Source organism: Pleurodeles waltl, chromosome 1_2 (assembly GCF_031143425.1).
Source record: "Pleurodeles waltl isolate 20211129_DDA chromosome 1_2, aPleWal1.hap1.20221129, whole genome shotgun sequence".
NCBI classification, from domain to species: Eukaryota; Metazoa; Chordata; class Amphibia; order Caudata; family Salamandridae; genus Pleurodeles; species Pleurodeles waltl.
Window position 1 is genome coordinate 1,330,762,697 of NC_090437.1, and position 16,760 is coordinate 1,330,779,456.

Below are 16,760 nucleotides of genomic sequence, written 5' to 3' on the forward strand. Positions count from 1 at the left end.
ATTTCAGTATTATTAAGGGCCGAAGTGAAAGACAGTCTCCGGTAGAGGTGGGGAGAGAATGAATCTCTTGTGTGCCTTTCTAATGGACCAAACTATTTGTTGTCCTACATTCTTTCAAGGCCAACTAAAGGCCTGCCTCGTGCCATATTCCTCTTTCTTTAAAGTACAGCCCACCAACCACCAGATGGCCGAGGGTCCAACCAGTCTTCAAGGCTAAGAGCGCATCATCCTCCATGGGGCGCTATTGTTTCATCCATGTCAAGCCATGAAGGTCTGATGCACTGTGAAGTGCACATAATGAGAGGCAGGCTGAGGACTAAACATCCCCAACAGACCACCCTGGCTTCATGCTGTCACCTATTAGGGTACTTAACACCCCCCCTAGCAAAAGGGGCACCTATTAAATGTTATATTTAATACACATCCCTAGACTTCTTAAGGGAAAGAGGGGTGCCTGATGGTCACCATCCCAAAGGTGGTCAGAGTTCACACGTATGTGCCCAGGGTCCAGGTGTGAGTCCCATGTACAAGGGGCTCCCTCGTTGCACATCCTGGCTCCATTCCTGCCAGTCCCACCCCTATTTTGAGGTTGTCACCATAGACTTGTCCACTGTTCTTGCTGCTGAGAATTCAGAACAGAACATAGTCTCTGGTGTGTCCTCAAAGAGTCACCTGGAAGTGGGACGGTCAGTGAACGGGGACAAAGTGTTCCAGTACAGCAGGGTGGTAAAGTGTGGAAGGCGGGTTGGCTGGCGCGGGTGGCTAGGAAACACAGAGTTCAAAGGGGTGTACACTGCACCTTGCACTAAAGTGTCCTGTATGTCTGAGCACCAGGTCCGGTGCCCTACCTCACTTACCTGAGACTGGTCCTCTGGCCACTCTAAGGCCCTTCCGGACACTCAGGTCCCAGCCTCGCTCCACCCACTGAGCCACTCTCCGTGCTCTGTGCCTTCCTTTCTTTCTTACACTCCTGCGCCTTTTTCTCTTACTATCTGACTTACTTTGTGCCTTTCTCTCACTCTTTGCCTTTGTTTTGTGCTTTTCTCTCAATTTTCTCACCTTTCCACTTTACTGTGTGTCTCTTTCTGTTGTGCCTCCATCTTTCCCTCAGCTCTCCAAACCCTTCACATGCTTTTTCTCCTCCTGCATCCCATGCTCCTTACCTGCTCTCCTGTATCTTTTTCCAGTGTCTTCTTCCTGCCCCCCCTGTGCTCAGCCCACTGCCCCCACGCTCTTCCTCCCCTCCCAGGACCTACTTAATGACCATTACTGTGCCACCATAGTGCTAGTGCGCCAAACGCGTACCAAAGTCTAGCCCGTCTGCGTTCGTCCATGTCAGGACAGGACTCCAGGTTGGATCACCCATGGCCGCTACTCCTCAGTGACCTTCCATTCCCTTGATCCTGGACACCCTTCCATTCACTGCTGATGCACTGCACCTCCTGCTTCCACTATCACTTTACGTGCAGAAGCTCAGCACGGCACACTCCCTGCACTCTGTCTCCTACACCATTCTTTCACCCTCACCTCACCCACACCACACCTGATCTTCAGCATACACTCACGTGCATGCTGCTCAACACCTGCTCACTCAAAAAACACACCATAGAAATTTGGGACCTCCTCAACACCAGCACACTGGACCTCTTCTTCTCAATAAAAAACCTGGATGAACCCCACCTCAGCTCCTGACATTGCATTGACCGTCCCAGCAGGATACAAAATTGCACACCAGGATCACCTCCACAGACCTGGCGGAGGACTCACCATCATCTACAAAGACACCCTTAAATGCACAACCACCACAGTCCCAGACACTACTTTCATGGAACACGTGCACTTAAACCTTCAAGCGAAAAACAGCCCCACCCTGAAGAGCACCCTAGCTTACCGACCACTTGGTCCATGAGCCACCTACAGCAACCTCATCTCAGACTTCATCGCCCTACTCACCATCAACTCAAAGAGCTTCCTACTTCTCAGCTAATTCAGCTTCCACCTGGAAGACACTTTTCACCACTGCTCCTCCAACCTCCTTAAGAGTCTACACAACATTGCACGTTCCCAGCTCATTAAGGACCCCACACACAATGCAGGGCACAATCATCATCTCAGGCAACACCATCAGCTACCACTCCACCTCATTAATCACATGGACAGGCCACAACAATTTCCATTTCAATATTTACAAGCCACTAGCCAAAGCTCCCATCAACTCCAACAAACCCAGCCAGAACTGGAGCATAATAACAGAGACAGACTTGTGCAATACTCTCAAAGCAAAACAACCCAGCACCACCATCAGCCTAGCGAAGGACATCACCAATGTCAATCAATAGCTCTCTGTCTGACCCAATGCTCTTGCACCCATTGCAACTCATAAACACTGCAGAGCCAACAACCAGGCATCTTGCTACACTAAAGAACTCCAGTACTCCAAAAGATATTGCAAACAGCTGGGAAGGAAGTGGAGAACCTACCATGACATCCATGCCAGATCAACCAACAAGGCTGCCCTCAGGCACTACCATCACCTCCTGAGAGTTACCAAGAGAAGATTGGATCCAGGTCAAAAAACAGCAAAATATATTTCCATCTTCAAGGAGTTCAGCATCCCAGATGCCTCAACCAACTCCATCACCCCTCCCAGGAACTCTGCAAAAACCTTTCAACCTACTTCAACAGCACAATTAAGACGATCTACAATAACTTTATAAAAACAACCTAACCCTGAGGACATCATCAGCAAACTGCAAACCTACCATTTGGACAGACACCTAACCAACTGGAAAACACTCACGAGGATGAAACCACCTCAGTCATGAAGACCGTACACTTTGGGGTCCCCAAAGACCCATGGTCACACCATAACAACAACCCAGGAGGACCCATGATCAGCAAATTCTTCACCCACATCATCAATTCCTCAATCAAGTCCACAAGGAGTGGAAGCATAATGCAGTCGCAGCCCTTCCTAAAGAAAGTCATCTGATCCCAAAGAACTGAGCAGATTCCTACCCATCTCCCTACTACCATACCCAGCAAAGGTGATAGAGAAAGCAATCAACCAGCAACTCACCAACCACCCGGAACTCTACAATGTTCTGAACCCTTCCTAATCTCATTTTTGTAGCAATTACATTACGGAGACAACAGTTATTGCCACCACAGATAAGATCCACACCCTTCAAGACGGTGGAAAAACTGCAGACCTCATACTGCTCCACCTCTTGGCAGCATTCAACACCATGTAACTCTTCAGACTCATCAAAAGATTACACGCTCTATGCATCCATGTTCCAGGCCTCGAAAGGATATGCTCCTTCCTTACAAGCAAAACACAGCGAGTCAGACTCCCCCACTACACATCAGAGCCCAAGGACATTGTCTGCAGAGTCCCTCAAGGAGCATCCCTCATTCCCACTCTGTTCAACATTTAGATGACACCACTTGCAGACGTCATCTGATCTCACTGTATCTCCATCATCTCTTATGCCAATGGCAACCAGCTCATCCTTCCGTGCCAGACAAGTCCTTCACACCCAGATCCAACTTCACCAAATGCATGCTCTGCATAGCAGGATGGATGAGAACCAACTACTTGAAAGTCAGCACGGACAAGACAGAAGTGCTGATCTTCGGGAACAAGAGATCGGTCCAACAACTTCACCCTTCAACCATGCATATCACCTGGGAATCATCTTAGATGACAAACTCAACATGGTCGCTCAGCTGAACACATTCAGTTCCTCCTGCTTCCACATACTATGCATCCTCAAAAAAACCTTCAGCTGGATTCCCAAGAGCACCAGACATACTGTCACCAGCAGACTTGACTACTGAAACCCACTCGATGCCGGAATCCCCAATCACCTCCTCCACTGTATTCTGCCCATCCAGAACGCCACTGCCAGACTCGTCCTGGACCTTGCACAGTGCCCCGAAATCATGCTTCACGTCTGAGATCTTCACAGGCCACAACATACACAAACACTGCCAATTCAAACACCTCACATACGCATACAAGACACTGAACAACATTACAACACATTAAATAAACTGTCGCCTCAGCTTCAACCAGCCCATCAGACAACTATGCTCTGCCTCTCTCTCTCTTGCACACACCCTTTGCATCCGCAAAAGCAGGACAGGTGACCTACCCTTCTCCTACCTTGCACCCATAATTGGAACAATCTACTTCTACACATAAGGGCCTCCTCCTTGCTTCTAGAATTTAGCAAGTTGCTGAAGACCCAGCACATGACCTTCACACCAGCCCCAGGATATTGCTCGGGTGATAAGTTGTGCTTTACAAATCCTGTTAACATAACATAACACCTGTATGGTAAAAGCTGACAGCACATGGGGCACACAGTCATGGCTATAAGCAGGATTCAGGCGGTGATACACTTCTAGATTGCATTGTTGCCGAGCAAGCTAGCTGCAGGTAGAGGTGTTGTTATTTGATAAATTATATATCATTCCCTCATCCCGAAATAACTGAGTTCCAGAGGCAGGTGGTATATTTTACATTCATTTTGACACGTGGACAAACAAAAAGTAGAAGAACACTTGTGAATCGAGTGAGCAAGTGTAGCCACCCCTCGCTCATCCCCACTGGGAAAAAGAGCACAGGAGGCTTCTGCAACTATTACGTTAAAAAACACCCTGCAAAATCCCCTTTATGAAAGAGACGGGAAACAAACATCTGCTGTGTATGGCTATGCATGTGGCACCCTCAACCCGCCCACCCGTCCCACCCTCTCAAGTCAAAAGCCCATCTCTTTCATTATCGGTTTTGGCTCCAAGTAATAATTTAGAAAAACAACAACAGACAAAGTTTCTTGGCTTGTCCATGGAAGGCCTGGCTGAAAGAGGTAATTGTCCCAGGTGGAGATCCTCCCTGGCACCCGCTGACACTGTTTGTCCCAGTTTTAGCCCCGATGAGTTAGGCCTTCCTCCAGGTTCTCTTATGGGAGCTCTGCTGAGCAAGCACCATCCTAGGAGAATTTATCAAAGGTTCTGAGCCACTGTGTTATCAGCTTGTGCAAATGCTGTTTATCGACATTGACCCCGGGTCCACCAGCCCCAGCTCCTCTTGTTCGTTTATGCACAGTTGATAGCCACACCCCTTCCGCCGAGGCAGCGGAACGATCTTCCCATCGGTCTTGCCCCGGGGCGGTAGGAGGAAGCCGACACTGCCGGCGATCAGCATGTGCCAGATGCTGTGTATGTAGAAGTAGTTCTCTTCGGTTTCCACAAAGGTGTAAAGGGCCACAGCAGAACTGGCAATGAGCGTGCCAGGGCAGAGGTAGAACAGCCAGCGCTTCCATGTCGGGGGGTAACAATGGCGCCGACGAATGGTTCGCACCGTCTGCAAAAACAAAGCAAACAGAGACAACGTTTTATGCCAGGTGGCTCCCACAAAAGTGGTTTGAGTAAAGTACAAGGGAAAAAAAGCAAATATAGATGACAGCGAAGAGGCACAGGAGGAAAGACTAAGCCATGTCTAAATGTACTGAATTAAGTGGAAGGGGGAACGGAGGCAAGAAATAGTTATGAAAGGAATGATATAGAATGTAAAGGAAGGTAAGTTGACTGTTAAATCACACACACATTCTCAAATCATCATTCGCTTTCAGCATTCCTGGGACCTGGCACACACAAGATACTACACACCTCAGTTTTCACAAGCAACAACACAGAGAAGAGACATTCTGTAAGGAAATGCCTCCTTGGCATGGTCACCCCCTAACGTTTTTCCTTTGCTGATACTAAGTTATGATTTGAAAGTGTGCTGGGACCCTGCTAACCAGGCCCCAGCACCAGTGTTCTTTCCCTAAACTGTACCTTTTCTCCACAATTGGCACAACCCTGGCATCAGGTAAGTCCCTTGTAACTGGTATCCCTGGGACCAAGGGCCCTGATGCCAGGGAAGGTCTCTAAGGGCTGCAGCATGTCTTATGCCACCCTAGCGACCCCTCACTCAGCACATGCACACTGCTTCACAGCTTGTGTGTGCTGGTGGGGAGAAAATGACTAAGTCGACATGGCACTCCCCTCAGAGTGCCATGCCAACCTAACACTGCCTGTGGCATAGGTAAGTCACCCCTCTAGCAGGCCTTACAGCCCTAAGGCAGGGTGCAGGCAAACCTTTAGACATTGTAAGTGCAGGGTAGCCATAAGAGTATATGGTCTGGGACTTTGTCAAACACAGACCTCACAGTTCCATAATGGCTACACTGAAAACTGGGAAGTTTGGTATCAAACTTCTCAGCACAATAAATGCACACTAATGCCAGTGTGCAATTTATTGTAACATACACCCAGAGGACATCTTAGAGATGCCCCCTGAATAACTACCCGACTTCTAGCGTAGACTGACCAGTTCCTGCCAGCCTGCCACACACCAGATGTGTTGCTGGCCACATGGGGGAGTGCCTTTGTCACTCTGTGGCCAGGAACAAAGCCTGTACTGGATGGAGGTGCTTCTCACCTCCCCCTGCAGGAACTGTAACACCTGGAGGTGAGCCTCAAAGGCTCACCCCTTTTGTTACAGCACCCCAGGGCATCTCAGCTATTGGAGATGCCCACCCCTCCGGCCACTGCCCCCACTTTTGGCGGCAAGGCTGGAGGAGATAATGAGAAAAACAAGGAGGAGTCACCCACCAGTCAGGACAGCCCCTAAGGTGTCCTGAGCTGAAGTGAGCCCTGCCATGAGAAATCCTCCATCTTGAGTTTGGAGGATTCCCTCAATAGGATTAGGGATGTGCCCCCTCCCCACAGGGAGGAGGCACAAAGAGGGTGTAGCCACCCTCAAGGACAGTAGCCATTGGCTACTGCCCTCCCAGACCTAAACACACCCCTAAATTCAGTACTTAAGGGCTCCCCAGATCCCAGGAAATCAGATTCCTGCAGCCTGAAGAAAGAAGAAGGACTGCTGACCTACAAGCCTGCAGAGAAGGAGGAAGACGACAACTGTTTTGGCCCCAGCCCTACCAGCCTGTCTCCAACTTCGAAGACCTGCTCCAGCGACACATCAGACAGGGACCAGCGACCTCTGAAGCCTCAGAGGACTGCCCTGGACTACAGGACCAAGAAACTCCTGTGAACAGCGACCCTGTTCAAATCCAGCTACTTTGCAACAAAGAAGTAACTTCCAAAGACTTCACGGTTTCCAACACCTCAGGGAGGACTCCCCGGCGACTGAAAGCCCATGAGTAACTAGAGATGACCCCCCCCCCCGAACCCCCACAGCGACGCCTGCAGAGAGAATCCAGAGGCTCCCCCTGACCGCGACTGCCTGCAACAAGGGACCCGACGCCTGGAACCAACACTGCACCCGCAGCCCCCAGGACCTGATGGAACTGAACTTAGATGCAGGAGTGACCCTCAGGCGACCCTCTGCCTTGCCCAGGTGGTGGCTGACCGGAGAAGCCCCCCTTGTGCCTGCCTACACCGCTAGAGTGATCCCCGGGTCCCTCCATTGAAACCTATACAAAACCCAACGCCTGCTTTGCACACTGCACCCGGCCGCCCCTGTGCCGCTGAGGGTGTGTTTTGTGTGCCTACTTGTGTCACCCCCAGTGCTCTACAAAACCCCCCTGGTCTGCCCCCCGAGGACGCGGGTACTTACCTGCTGGCAAACTGGAACCGGAGCACCCCTGTTCTCCATAGGTGCCTATGTGTTTTGGGCACTTCTTTGACCTCTGCACCTGACCAGCCCTGAGCTGCTGGTGTGGTAACTTTGGGGTTGCTTTGAACCCCCAACGGTGGGCTGCCTATGCCCCAGAACTGAGACTTGTAAGTGTTTTACTTACCTCATAATCTAACCTTTACTTACCTCCCCCAGGAACTGATGATTTTTGCACTGTGTCCACTTTGAAAATAGCTTATTGCCATTTTTACAAAGACTGTACATGATACTGTTTTCATTCAAAGTTTCTAAAGTATCTAAGTGAAGTACCTTACATTGAAAGTATTAACTGTAAATCTTGAACCTGTGGTTCTTAAAATAAACTAAGAAAATATATTTTCCAATATTAAAACCTATTGGCTTGGAGTAAGTCTTTGAGTGTGTGTTCCTCATTTATTGCCTGTGTGTGTACAACAAATGCTTAACATTAACCTCTGATAAGCCTACTGCTCGACCACACTCCCACAAAATAGAGCATTAGAATTATCTACTTTTGTCACTATCTTACCTCTAAGGGGAACCCTTGGACTCTGTGCACACTTTTTCTTACTTTTAAATAGTATATACAGAGCCAACTTCCTACACATTCCATTACTCAAACAGCACTGTTGACAGGCGGCCAAGGACTGGTACCCTCAGATTATCTTATATATGGGAATTCTCCATTATACCCAAGTTTGCAAATTAAGGGTGTAAAATTCATTTTGTTTCAGGTTTCATTTTATGTCACTTAATAGAAGCTTAATATTTGTATGCTTTCTGCAAGGCTCTGCCCAAATCCAGAACCTTATGCAATCTCCATATGTACATCACAAATCTGTATCCATACACAATCTCTATCTTTACAAAACATGTAAGGTTACTTTGTATGCAGTGTTCATACGTCCACCCATACTGCAGAGGGTACCAGACTTGCTACCTAAACTGCCCATGAAGCGGAAAGATGAGCAACCTCATGTATTACCTAAGATAGGTACATCAAACAGTAAACTCTTACACAAGCCGCAATCAAGTGCCATCAGCCGTCGCTTGCCACACTCTGCAGGATATACTCTATAGTCTTCCCAAGCTGCCTCCCACACCAGGACAATGCACACTCACTGCCTCACATCCCAGCAACATGCAAACCAGATTCATGAACGTAGGAAACACTACGGACCTCCACCAAATCAAAACCTGCAGCCATCAAATGCAGACTTAGTGTATTTTACGATAAATTCCTGGATAATACAGCTGACACAAGTGCAATGAGTACACCCTGCCTCACCGACAAACACTTTCTCAGAGATGCTCTTATGAGCAGAAACACTTTCTACTGGATTTTTTAGACAAAGCCAATTGAGAGACAAGTGCATTTGCCACTGAGGCTGCACCCTTCTCCTAATGATGCCTCAATTAGTCATAGACATCAAAGGCTTTCAGGATGGTATTTACACCCCAGAGACCTGTGTCCCCATCCCTGTGTCCCTCCCACACCATCCTTTCAGCAGCCAGTGACTGATATGTCTAGGCATATCTTACCCATGCTACTGCTGTGATCCCTAAGGCAAAGAGGCTTGGTCCCAGCAGATTCCAGAGTCCATGCCGGTCCAGCTGCAGAGCCATGGAGAGCAGCATCGCGCCGAGGAGGTACAGGATCTGGAAGAGAGAAAGCAGAACATGGAGAAATAACCTGGATGTGTCTCTCCCCTGAAGATACAAAAGCTTCTGCTTGAAAAGGCCTGGACCAGTTGGACTGTAAGTAGTAGTCATCAGTGTATCTGAAGGATATTTAGCTACTGCATTTTATAGGCCTCCCTGCCATCACCGGGAGGCAGCTCAGCCTCTACATGTGCCCTCCAGTATGGGTTCTTCACGGAGAGTTGTTCTTCCATGGCAACCGGTTACTCCATCTCAAACGTGACAGATATTCCATCCGCCATATTACAAATTCCATAGGAAATTATGGAATCATAATACGGCAGACAAGATATCAATCACGTTTGTGACAGACTAACCCCATATGCCAAACTCTAAATGAGGCCCAGAACCTGCAGCTCATTGACCAGCGGCTGATAGCTGATCACATCGATCTATATTAAAACAAGGTCACTAACAGATGAAGAGCAGGATTTCTTGGTGGATCGATAGCTTGCAGGGAGCGCAGTTGATTTCATAGACCCGCTTATGGCAATGAATACCAGCCCTACTTTTAACAGGATAAGTTGACTTTCTAAAACATTGCTCCTGCTCTCTTGGCCTCGTTGTATTTATGAGCGAGACTTTCACACCTGATCCTATCTAACACATCAGCATATCCATGTTCTGGCAATGCATCCCAGCAAGACCTTGTTAAAAATACAGGCAGCCACCCAGAGGGTTCCATCTTCAGCCGAGCTTGTGGGAATGCTCCTCAGCAACACACCACACAAAAATGTCAGTGTGCAGGAGGTTTTCTTCAGTGGAGAACCCCCCTTCATGTGTCTGGCTACAGTACTTTGGCTTCCCCTTTTTATCTGTTTTTGAGAAAGAAGGTCCTGCTTGCAATCATGGAGCTACTTCAATTTTGGGTTCATATCCAGTTTGCACCCAAAACGAGTTGTCCGGTCAAATGGTCCTGGCCCATGCGCTAATTGCATATGTGCTATTTGTTCATGTACTAATTGCTATTTGGCAATGTGGAAATGGCATCTCCTTGCTATTTGCCCACCGGTTCACAGCCGGCACAAATCAGACCTTCAATGGGAACCCACCCCCCTGTGTGCTGTGACCTGAACCTTGGTGAAAGTAACCCTGTCAGGTGGCTAAGCTGATGCGGAGTGGTATGTTTCAAAGCTACACAAAGCCGGGCGACTGCTCTCACCTGCCTGGGGCCCAGGTGTGGCAATGGTAGTCACTCACATAGAGTGCAACGCGTTGCAACCCAAATCAGATGGACATTGTAATGTTTAGAAACAACTCAATGGCAGTCGGATGTGCTACTTTGCCTATTGCCAGGCATGGTCACTGTCCTTATTCAGATGGAGTGTCATGTTATATTGTAGTCAAACCCCATCAGTTGTGCTCACCTATCTGGAGCCAGGGCACATAGAGACATTCAGCGACATGTTGTAGAGTAACTCAAATCCTTGTGGCTGCCCCCATCTACCTGGAGCCAGGACATAAATATGTGAAGTAACATGCTCAATAGTAACTCAAAGCCAGGCGGCTGCCCTCACCTACCTGGAGCCAGACATACACAGAGGTGCAGCAACATGTTGTAAAGTACCTTAAAGTCAAGAGGCTTCCCTTACCTGTTTGATGATTGGTTGGAGCCTGGCCATGGCGATGACAGTCACCCAGACAGACATCAATGAGCCAAGGAAGTCACAGAACTGGAGCACATCATACTCCATGATACAGAAGACAACAATTCCTGGCTGGTCACATGCGTGGTAAAACTAGAACACACAGAAAAGGGAGAAGCATGTTAAACAATGGAAGATTCCAAGAGGTAATTTAGGGAAGGACATCAAGGCATAGTACGGAGAGGTATGGCAGAGTGTTAGACCTGTCAGCTGTTGGCGTGGTTTCCCCTATCTTTTTTTGCTTCTGACCTCCTGTTTTTGATCCTGTGGTGAATTTTGTTTGTGCTGGCTTTAGGGCTCTGGGTACTTTACCACTGCTGACCAGTGCTAAAGTGCAAGTGCTGTCTGCGTAAATTGTATTGGTGATTGGTTTATCCATGATTGGCATATTTGAGTCACTAGCAAGTCCATAGTATAGTGCACAATTTGTTCCCAGGCTCTGTAAATCCAATGCTACTACTGGGCCGCAGCACTGATTATGCCACCCGCATGAGTAGCTGTTAGAAATTGGGTCTCTAGTTGGCAGAGGTATGCACCCTGTCCAAGTAGGGACCACAATCGTAGTCAGGGTAAGTCACAACACAACCTAAATTATCCGGTGCTTACCCTCCAGTAGCGTGGCCCAGAGCAGGCAGGCTTAACTTAGAAGGCAATGTGTAAAGTATTTGTGCAATAACTCGTACAGTAACACAGTGAAAACACCACAAAATGTACTTTACACCAGTTTAAGAAAAAAAGTAATATTTATGTGAATAAAATAAGACTCAAATATCAAAAATCCAATGTACACAAGTAAATATATGAATTTTATAAGATTAACTCTTAGTATAGCATTTAGAAACACAATAGCTCCAACTGGGACTATTACGACGTCTTAACAAAGTCATTCCCAACAGCCTGACGCCACTTGCTAGGGAGTGTGGGCCGGTCACGGAGTCGAATGGACCCCAGGCACAGTACTTTTGGTGAGGGAGGAAACAAAGATATAGCACGGTGTTCAGGAGATGAGGCATCGCTTGGCCGGTGCGGCGTTGGTTCCTGGCTGCAGCTGGGGAGGTGAGACGTCGGTTCCTTACTGCTATGCAGGGGAGGTGAGGTGTCAGTTCCGTCCGGTTGCAAGGGAGGTGATGTGGCATCAGTGGCGAGGTGTCGGTTCCTTGTTACCTGGCAGGGTCAATAACTCCAGCAGGTTAAGATGCAATGTGTCCACTTTGTAGTGTTGCGATCACGCCACAGGACTTCAGTTGCGTCACGGTGATGTCGGGCTTAGGTTGAATGCCGCATTGTTGCATTGAGCGAGGACCACAGACAGCAGACATCGGTGTAGCGTCGGACAGCAGTGCCGGTTCTGGAGTCGCTGAAGTCGGTGGACTAGCTAGGAGCTAGTAGATTAAGTCTTTGTTGGCCCTGAGGCTTCAGAATAGGAGGCAGGCTCAATCCAAGCCCCTGGAGAGCACGTGTGGAAGAAGGCAGAGACCTTCCAGCACAGTCAGGGAGCAGCAGGCAGCATGGCAACAATCAGGATAGCAGTCCTTCTAGAAAAGCAGTCCAGGTGAGTACTTTGGGCAGCTCAACAGTCCTTCTGACAGAGTTCAGTTATAGATCCATAAGTGTCTGATTTGGTGAGGTCACAGACCCAGTATATACCCAAAAGTGCGTTTGAAGTGGAGGAATCTTCAAAGAGTGGTTTCGAAGTGCACAGGTTTCCCTTTCAACCCAACCCTCTCTGCCAGGAGCCCTGTGGGGGTTATCAGTCCTTTGTGTGAGGGCAGGCCACTGCCCTTTGAAGTGTAAGAGAGAGCCTCTCCACCCTTCCTGCTCAGGGAGACCCATCTGCATGCAGATGAATGCAGGTGCAGCTGAGTGTCCTGTGTTTACGGTTGTATGGGTGGAATGCACAAGAGGAGCTGTCAACCAGCACTGACCTGACATAGACTGGAGATAGGCTATAAGGCACAGATGGCAGTAAGTGAAGGAAAATGCCTAAGTTCTAAAAGTGGCATTTCTGAAATAATAATGTAAAATCCAACTTCCTCAGTAAGTAGAATTTCTTACTACCATTCCAACCATACCAAATATGGCAAGTCTATTTTTCTCAGATCAGAGGTTACCACTTGTAGGAAGTTGGCTCTGTATGCACTATTTCAAAGTGAGAAATAGCATGCACAGAGTCCAAGGGTTCCCCTTAGAGGTAAGATAGTGGCAAAAAGAGATAATTCTAATGCTCTATTTTGTGGTAGTGTGGTCGAGCAGTAGGCTTATCAGAGGGTAGTGTTAAGCATTTGTTGTACACACACAGGCAATAAATAAGGAACACACACTCAAAGACAATTCCAGGCCAATAGGTTTTTGTATAGAAAAATATATTTTCTTAGTTTATTTTAAGAACCACAGGTTCAAGATTTACAAGTAATACTTCAAATGAAAAGGTATTTCACTTAGGTTACTTAGGAACTTTGAATCAGCAAAATAGCATGTACAGTTTTCACAAAAATGTCAATAAGCTATTTTAAAACTAGACACACTGCAATTTTCAACAGTTCCTGGGGGAGGTAAGTGTTTGTTAGTTTTGCAGGTAAGTAAACCACCTACAGGGTTCAAAGTTGGGTCCAAGGTAGCCCACCGTTGGGGGTTCAGGGCAACCCCAAAGTTACCACACCAGCAGCTCAGGGCCGGTCAGGTGCAGAGTTCAAAATGGTGCCCAAAACACATAGGCTTCAATGGAGAAGGGGGTGCCCCGGTTCCAGTCTGCCAGCAGGTAGGTACCCGCGTCTTCGGAGGGCAGACCAGGGGGGTTTTGTAAGGCACCGGGGGGGACACAGGTCAGCACAAAAAGTACACCCTCAGCGGCACGGGGGCAGCCGGGTGCAGAGTGCAAACAGGCATTGGGTTTGCAATGGAGTTCAATGGGAGACCCAGGGGTCTCTTCAGTGAAGCAGGCAGGCAAGGGGGGGGCTCCTCGGGGTAGCCACCACCAGGGCCACCTGGGGGTCGCTTCTGCACTGGAGGTCGGATCCTTCAGGTCCTGGGGGCTGCCGGTGCAGGGTCTTTATCAGGCGTCGGGTTCTTAGAAGCAGACAGTCGCAGTCAGGGGGAGCCTCTGGATTCCCTCTGCAGGCGTCGCTGTGGGGGATCAGGTGGGTCAACTCTGGCTACTCACAGGGTCACAGTCGCCGAGGAGTCCTCCCTGTAGTGTTGTTTCTCCGCAGGTCGAGCCGGGGGCATTGGGTGCAGAGTGCAAAGTCTCATGCTTCCGGCGGGAAACGTGGAGTCCTTTTAAAGTTGTTTCTTTGTTGCAAAGTTGTTTCTTCTTTGGAGCAGAGCCGCTGTCCTTGGGAGTTCTTGGTCCTTTTAGATACAGGGTAGTCCTCTGAGGCTTCAGAGGTCGCTGGACCCTGGGGAACGCGTCGCTGTTGCAGTTTTTCTTGAAGTGGGGAGATAGGCCGGTACGGCTGGGGCCAAAGCAGTTGGTTTCTCCGTCTTCTCTGCAGGGCTTCAGGTCAGCAGTCCTTCTTCGTCTTCAGGTTGCAGGAATCTAATTTCCTAGGTTCTGGGTAGCCTATAAATACTGAATTTAGGGGTGTGTTTAGGTCTGGGAGGGAAGTAGCCAATGGCTACTGTCCTTGAGGGTGGCTACACCCTCTTTGTGCCTCCTCCCTATCCCTATTGGGGGAATCCTCCAAAATCAAGATGGAGGATTTCTAAAGGGAGAGGTCACCTCAGCTCAGGACACCTTAGGGGCTGTCCTGACTGGTGGGTGACTCCTCCTTGTTTTTCTCATTATCTCCCCTGGACTTGCCGCCAAAAGTGGGGGCTGTGTATAGGGGGTGGGCATCTCCACTAGCTGGAGTGCCCTGGGGCATTGTAACACGAAGCCTGAGCCTTTGAGGCTCACTGCTAGGTGTTACAGTTCCTGCAGGGGGGAGGTGTGAAGCACCTCCACCCAGAGCAGGCTTTTGTTTCTGTCCTCAGAGAGCACAAAGGCCCTCACCACATGGGGTCAGAAACTCGTCTCTCAGCAGAAGGCTGGCACAGACCAGTCAGTCCTGCACTGAACCATTGGGTAAAATACAGGGGGCATCTCTAAGATGCCCTCTGTGTGCATTTTTTAATAAATCCAACACTGGCATCAGTGTTGGTTTATTATTCTGAGAAGCTTGATACCAAACTTCCCAGTATTCAGTGTGGCCATTATGGAACTGTGGAGTTCGTTTTTGACAAACTCCCAGACCATATACTTAATATAGCCACAACTGTACTTACAATGTCTAAGAATAGACTTAGTCACTGTAGGGGCGTACTGCTCATGTAGCTATACCCTCACCTGTGGTATAGTGCACCCTGCCTTAGGGCTGTAAGGCCTGCTAGAGGGGTGACTTACCTATGCCACAGGCAGTATTTTGTGTGCATGGCATCCTGAGGGGGATGCCATGTCGCTTTTTGCCTTTTTCTCCCCACCAACACACACAATCTGCAATGGCAGTGTGCATGTGTTAGGTAAGGGGTCCCTTAGGGTGGCACAACATATGCTGCAGCCCTTAGGGACCTTCCCTGGTCACAGGGCCCTTGGTACCACTGGTACCTTTACAAGGGACTTATCTGTGTGCCAGGGGTGTGCCAATTGTGGAAACAATGGTACATTTTAGGTGAAAGAACACTGGTGCTGGGGCCTGGTTAGCAGGCTTCCAGCACACTTCTCAGTCAAGTCAGCATCAGCATCAGGCAAAAAGTGGGGGGTAACGGCAACAGGGAGCCATTTCCTTACACCACTTAAAAGCATATACGGGGATATCTAATGCTGGCCTAAGAGAAGAGTAGGCTTCACGTAGTGAAAAACAACTTTTTGGGAGTTTTTCACTACCAGGACATGTAACACTTCTAAGTATATGTCCTGCCTTTAACTTACATAGCACCCTGCCCTATGGGTTACCTAGGGCCTGCCTTAGGGGTGACCTATATGGAAGAAAAGGAGAATTTAAGGCTTGGCAAGTAGTTTTAAATGCCAAATCGAAGTGGCAGTGAAAATGAACGCACAGGCCTAACAATGGCAGACCTGAGACATGGTTAAGGGACTACTTATGTGGGTGGCACAATCAGTGCTGCAGGCCCACTAATAGCATTTAATTTACATGCTCTGTAAATTAGCATGCTAGGGACTTACAAGTAAATTAAATATGCCAACTGGGTTTGAGCCAATGTTAGCATGTTTACAGGAGAGAGCACAAGCACTTTAGCACTGATCAGCAGTGGTAAAGTGTGCAGAGTCCTCAAACCAACAACAATGAGATCAGTAGAATGTATGGAGACAGGCAAAAAGTTGGGGGAAGACCACCCTAAGGCTATCATGTCTAACAGTGTAGGAGTAAAGTGCACCTACTACCCCAAGAGAGCAAAATAGTCGTGATAGGGGGATTCTGCAAGAACAACACCAGCAGTGCACTGACAACGGATTTCCGGACCTGAGGACCTGCAAGGAAAGGGGACCAAGTCCAATAGTCGTGACAGAGTCCGGGGGGGGCAGGAGCCCAGGAAACCCCAGATGAAGGTGCAAGGAAGCTGCCACCGGTTGGAAGAAGCTTGGAGTTCTGCAAGAAAGAAGAGGACTAGGAATTTCTCCTTTGGAAGACAGATGTCCCACGTCGCAATAAAGCTTGCAGAGGTGTTCCCACGCAGAAAGACCGCAAACATGCCTTGCTAGCTGCTAGGGTCGCGGTAGAGGTTTTTGGGTGCTGCTGAGG

General features: G+C 48.7%; 1 protein-coding gene across 1 annotated transcript in view; it reads right to left on the reverse strand.

Moving 5' to 3' along the window:
• Positions 1 to 4,513: 4,513 nt before the first annotated feature.
• The window catches only part of TMEM8B (transmembrane protein 8B), a 433,569-nt gene continuing 421,322 nt past the window's right edge, over positions 4,514 to 16,760 (reverse strand). Inside the window, exons 11-13 of the mRNA XM_069205659.1 lie at positions 10,969 to 11,115; positions 9,218 to 9,334; positions 4,514 to 5,374 (exon numbers count right to left, since the gene is read on the reverse strand). Of these exons, the coding sequence (XP_069061760.1) occupies positions 5,039 to 5,374; positions 9,218 to 9,334; positions 10,969 to 11,115 (600 nt within the window). The 3' untranslated portion in view covers positions 4,514 to 5,038. The remainder of the gene's footprint in view (positions 5,375 to 9,217; positions 9,335 to 10,968; positions 11,116 to 16,760) is intronic.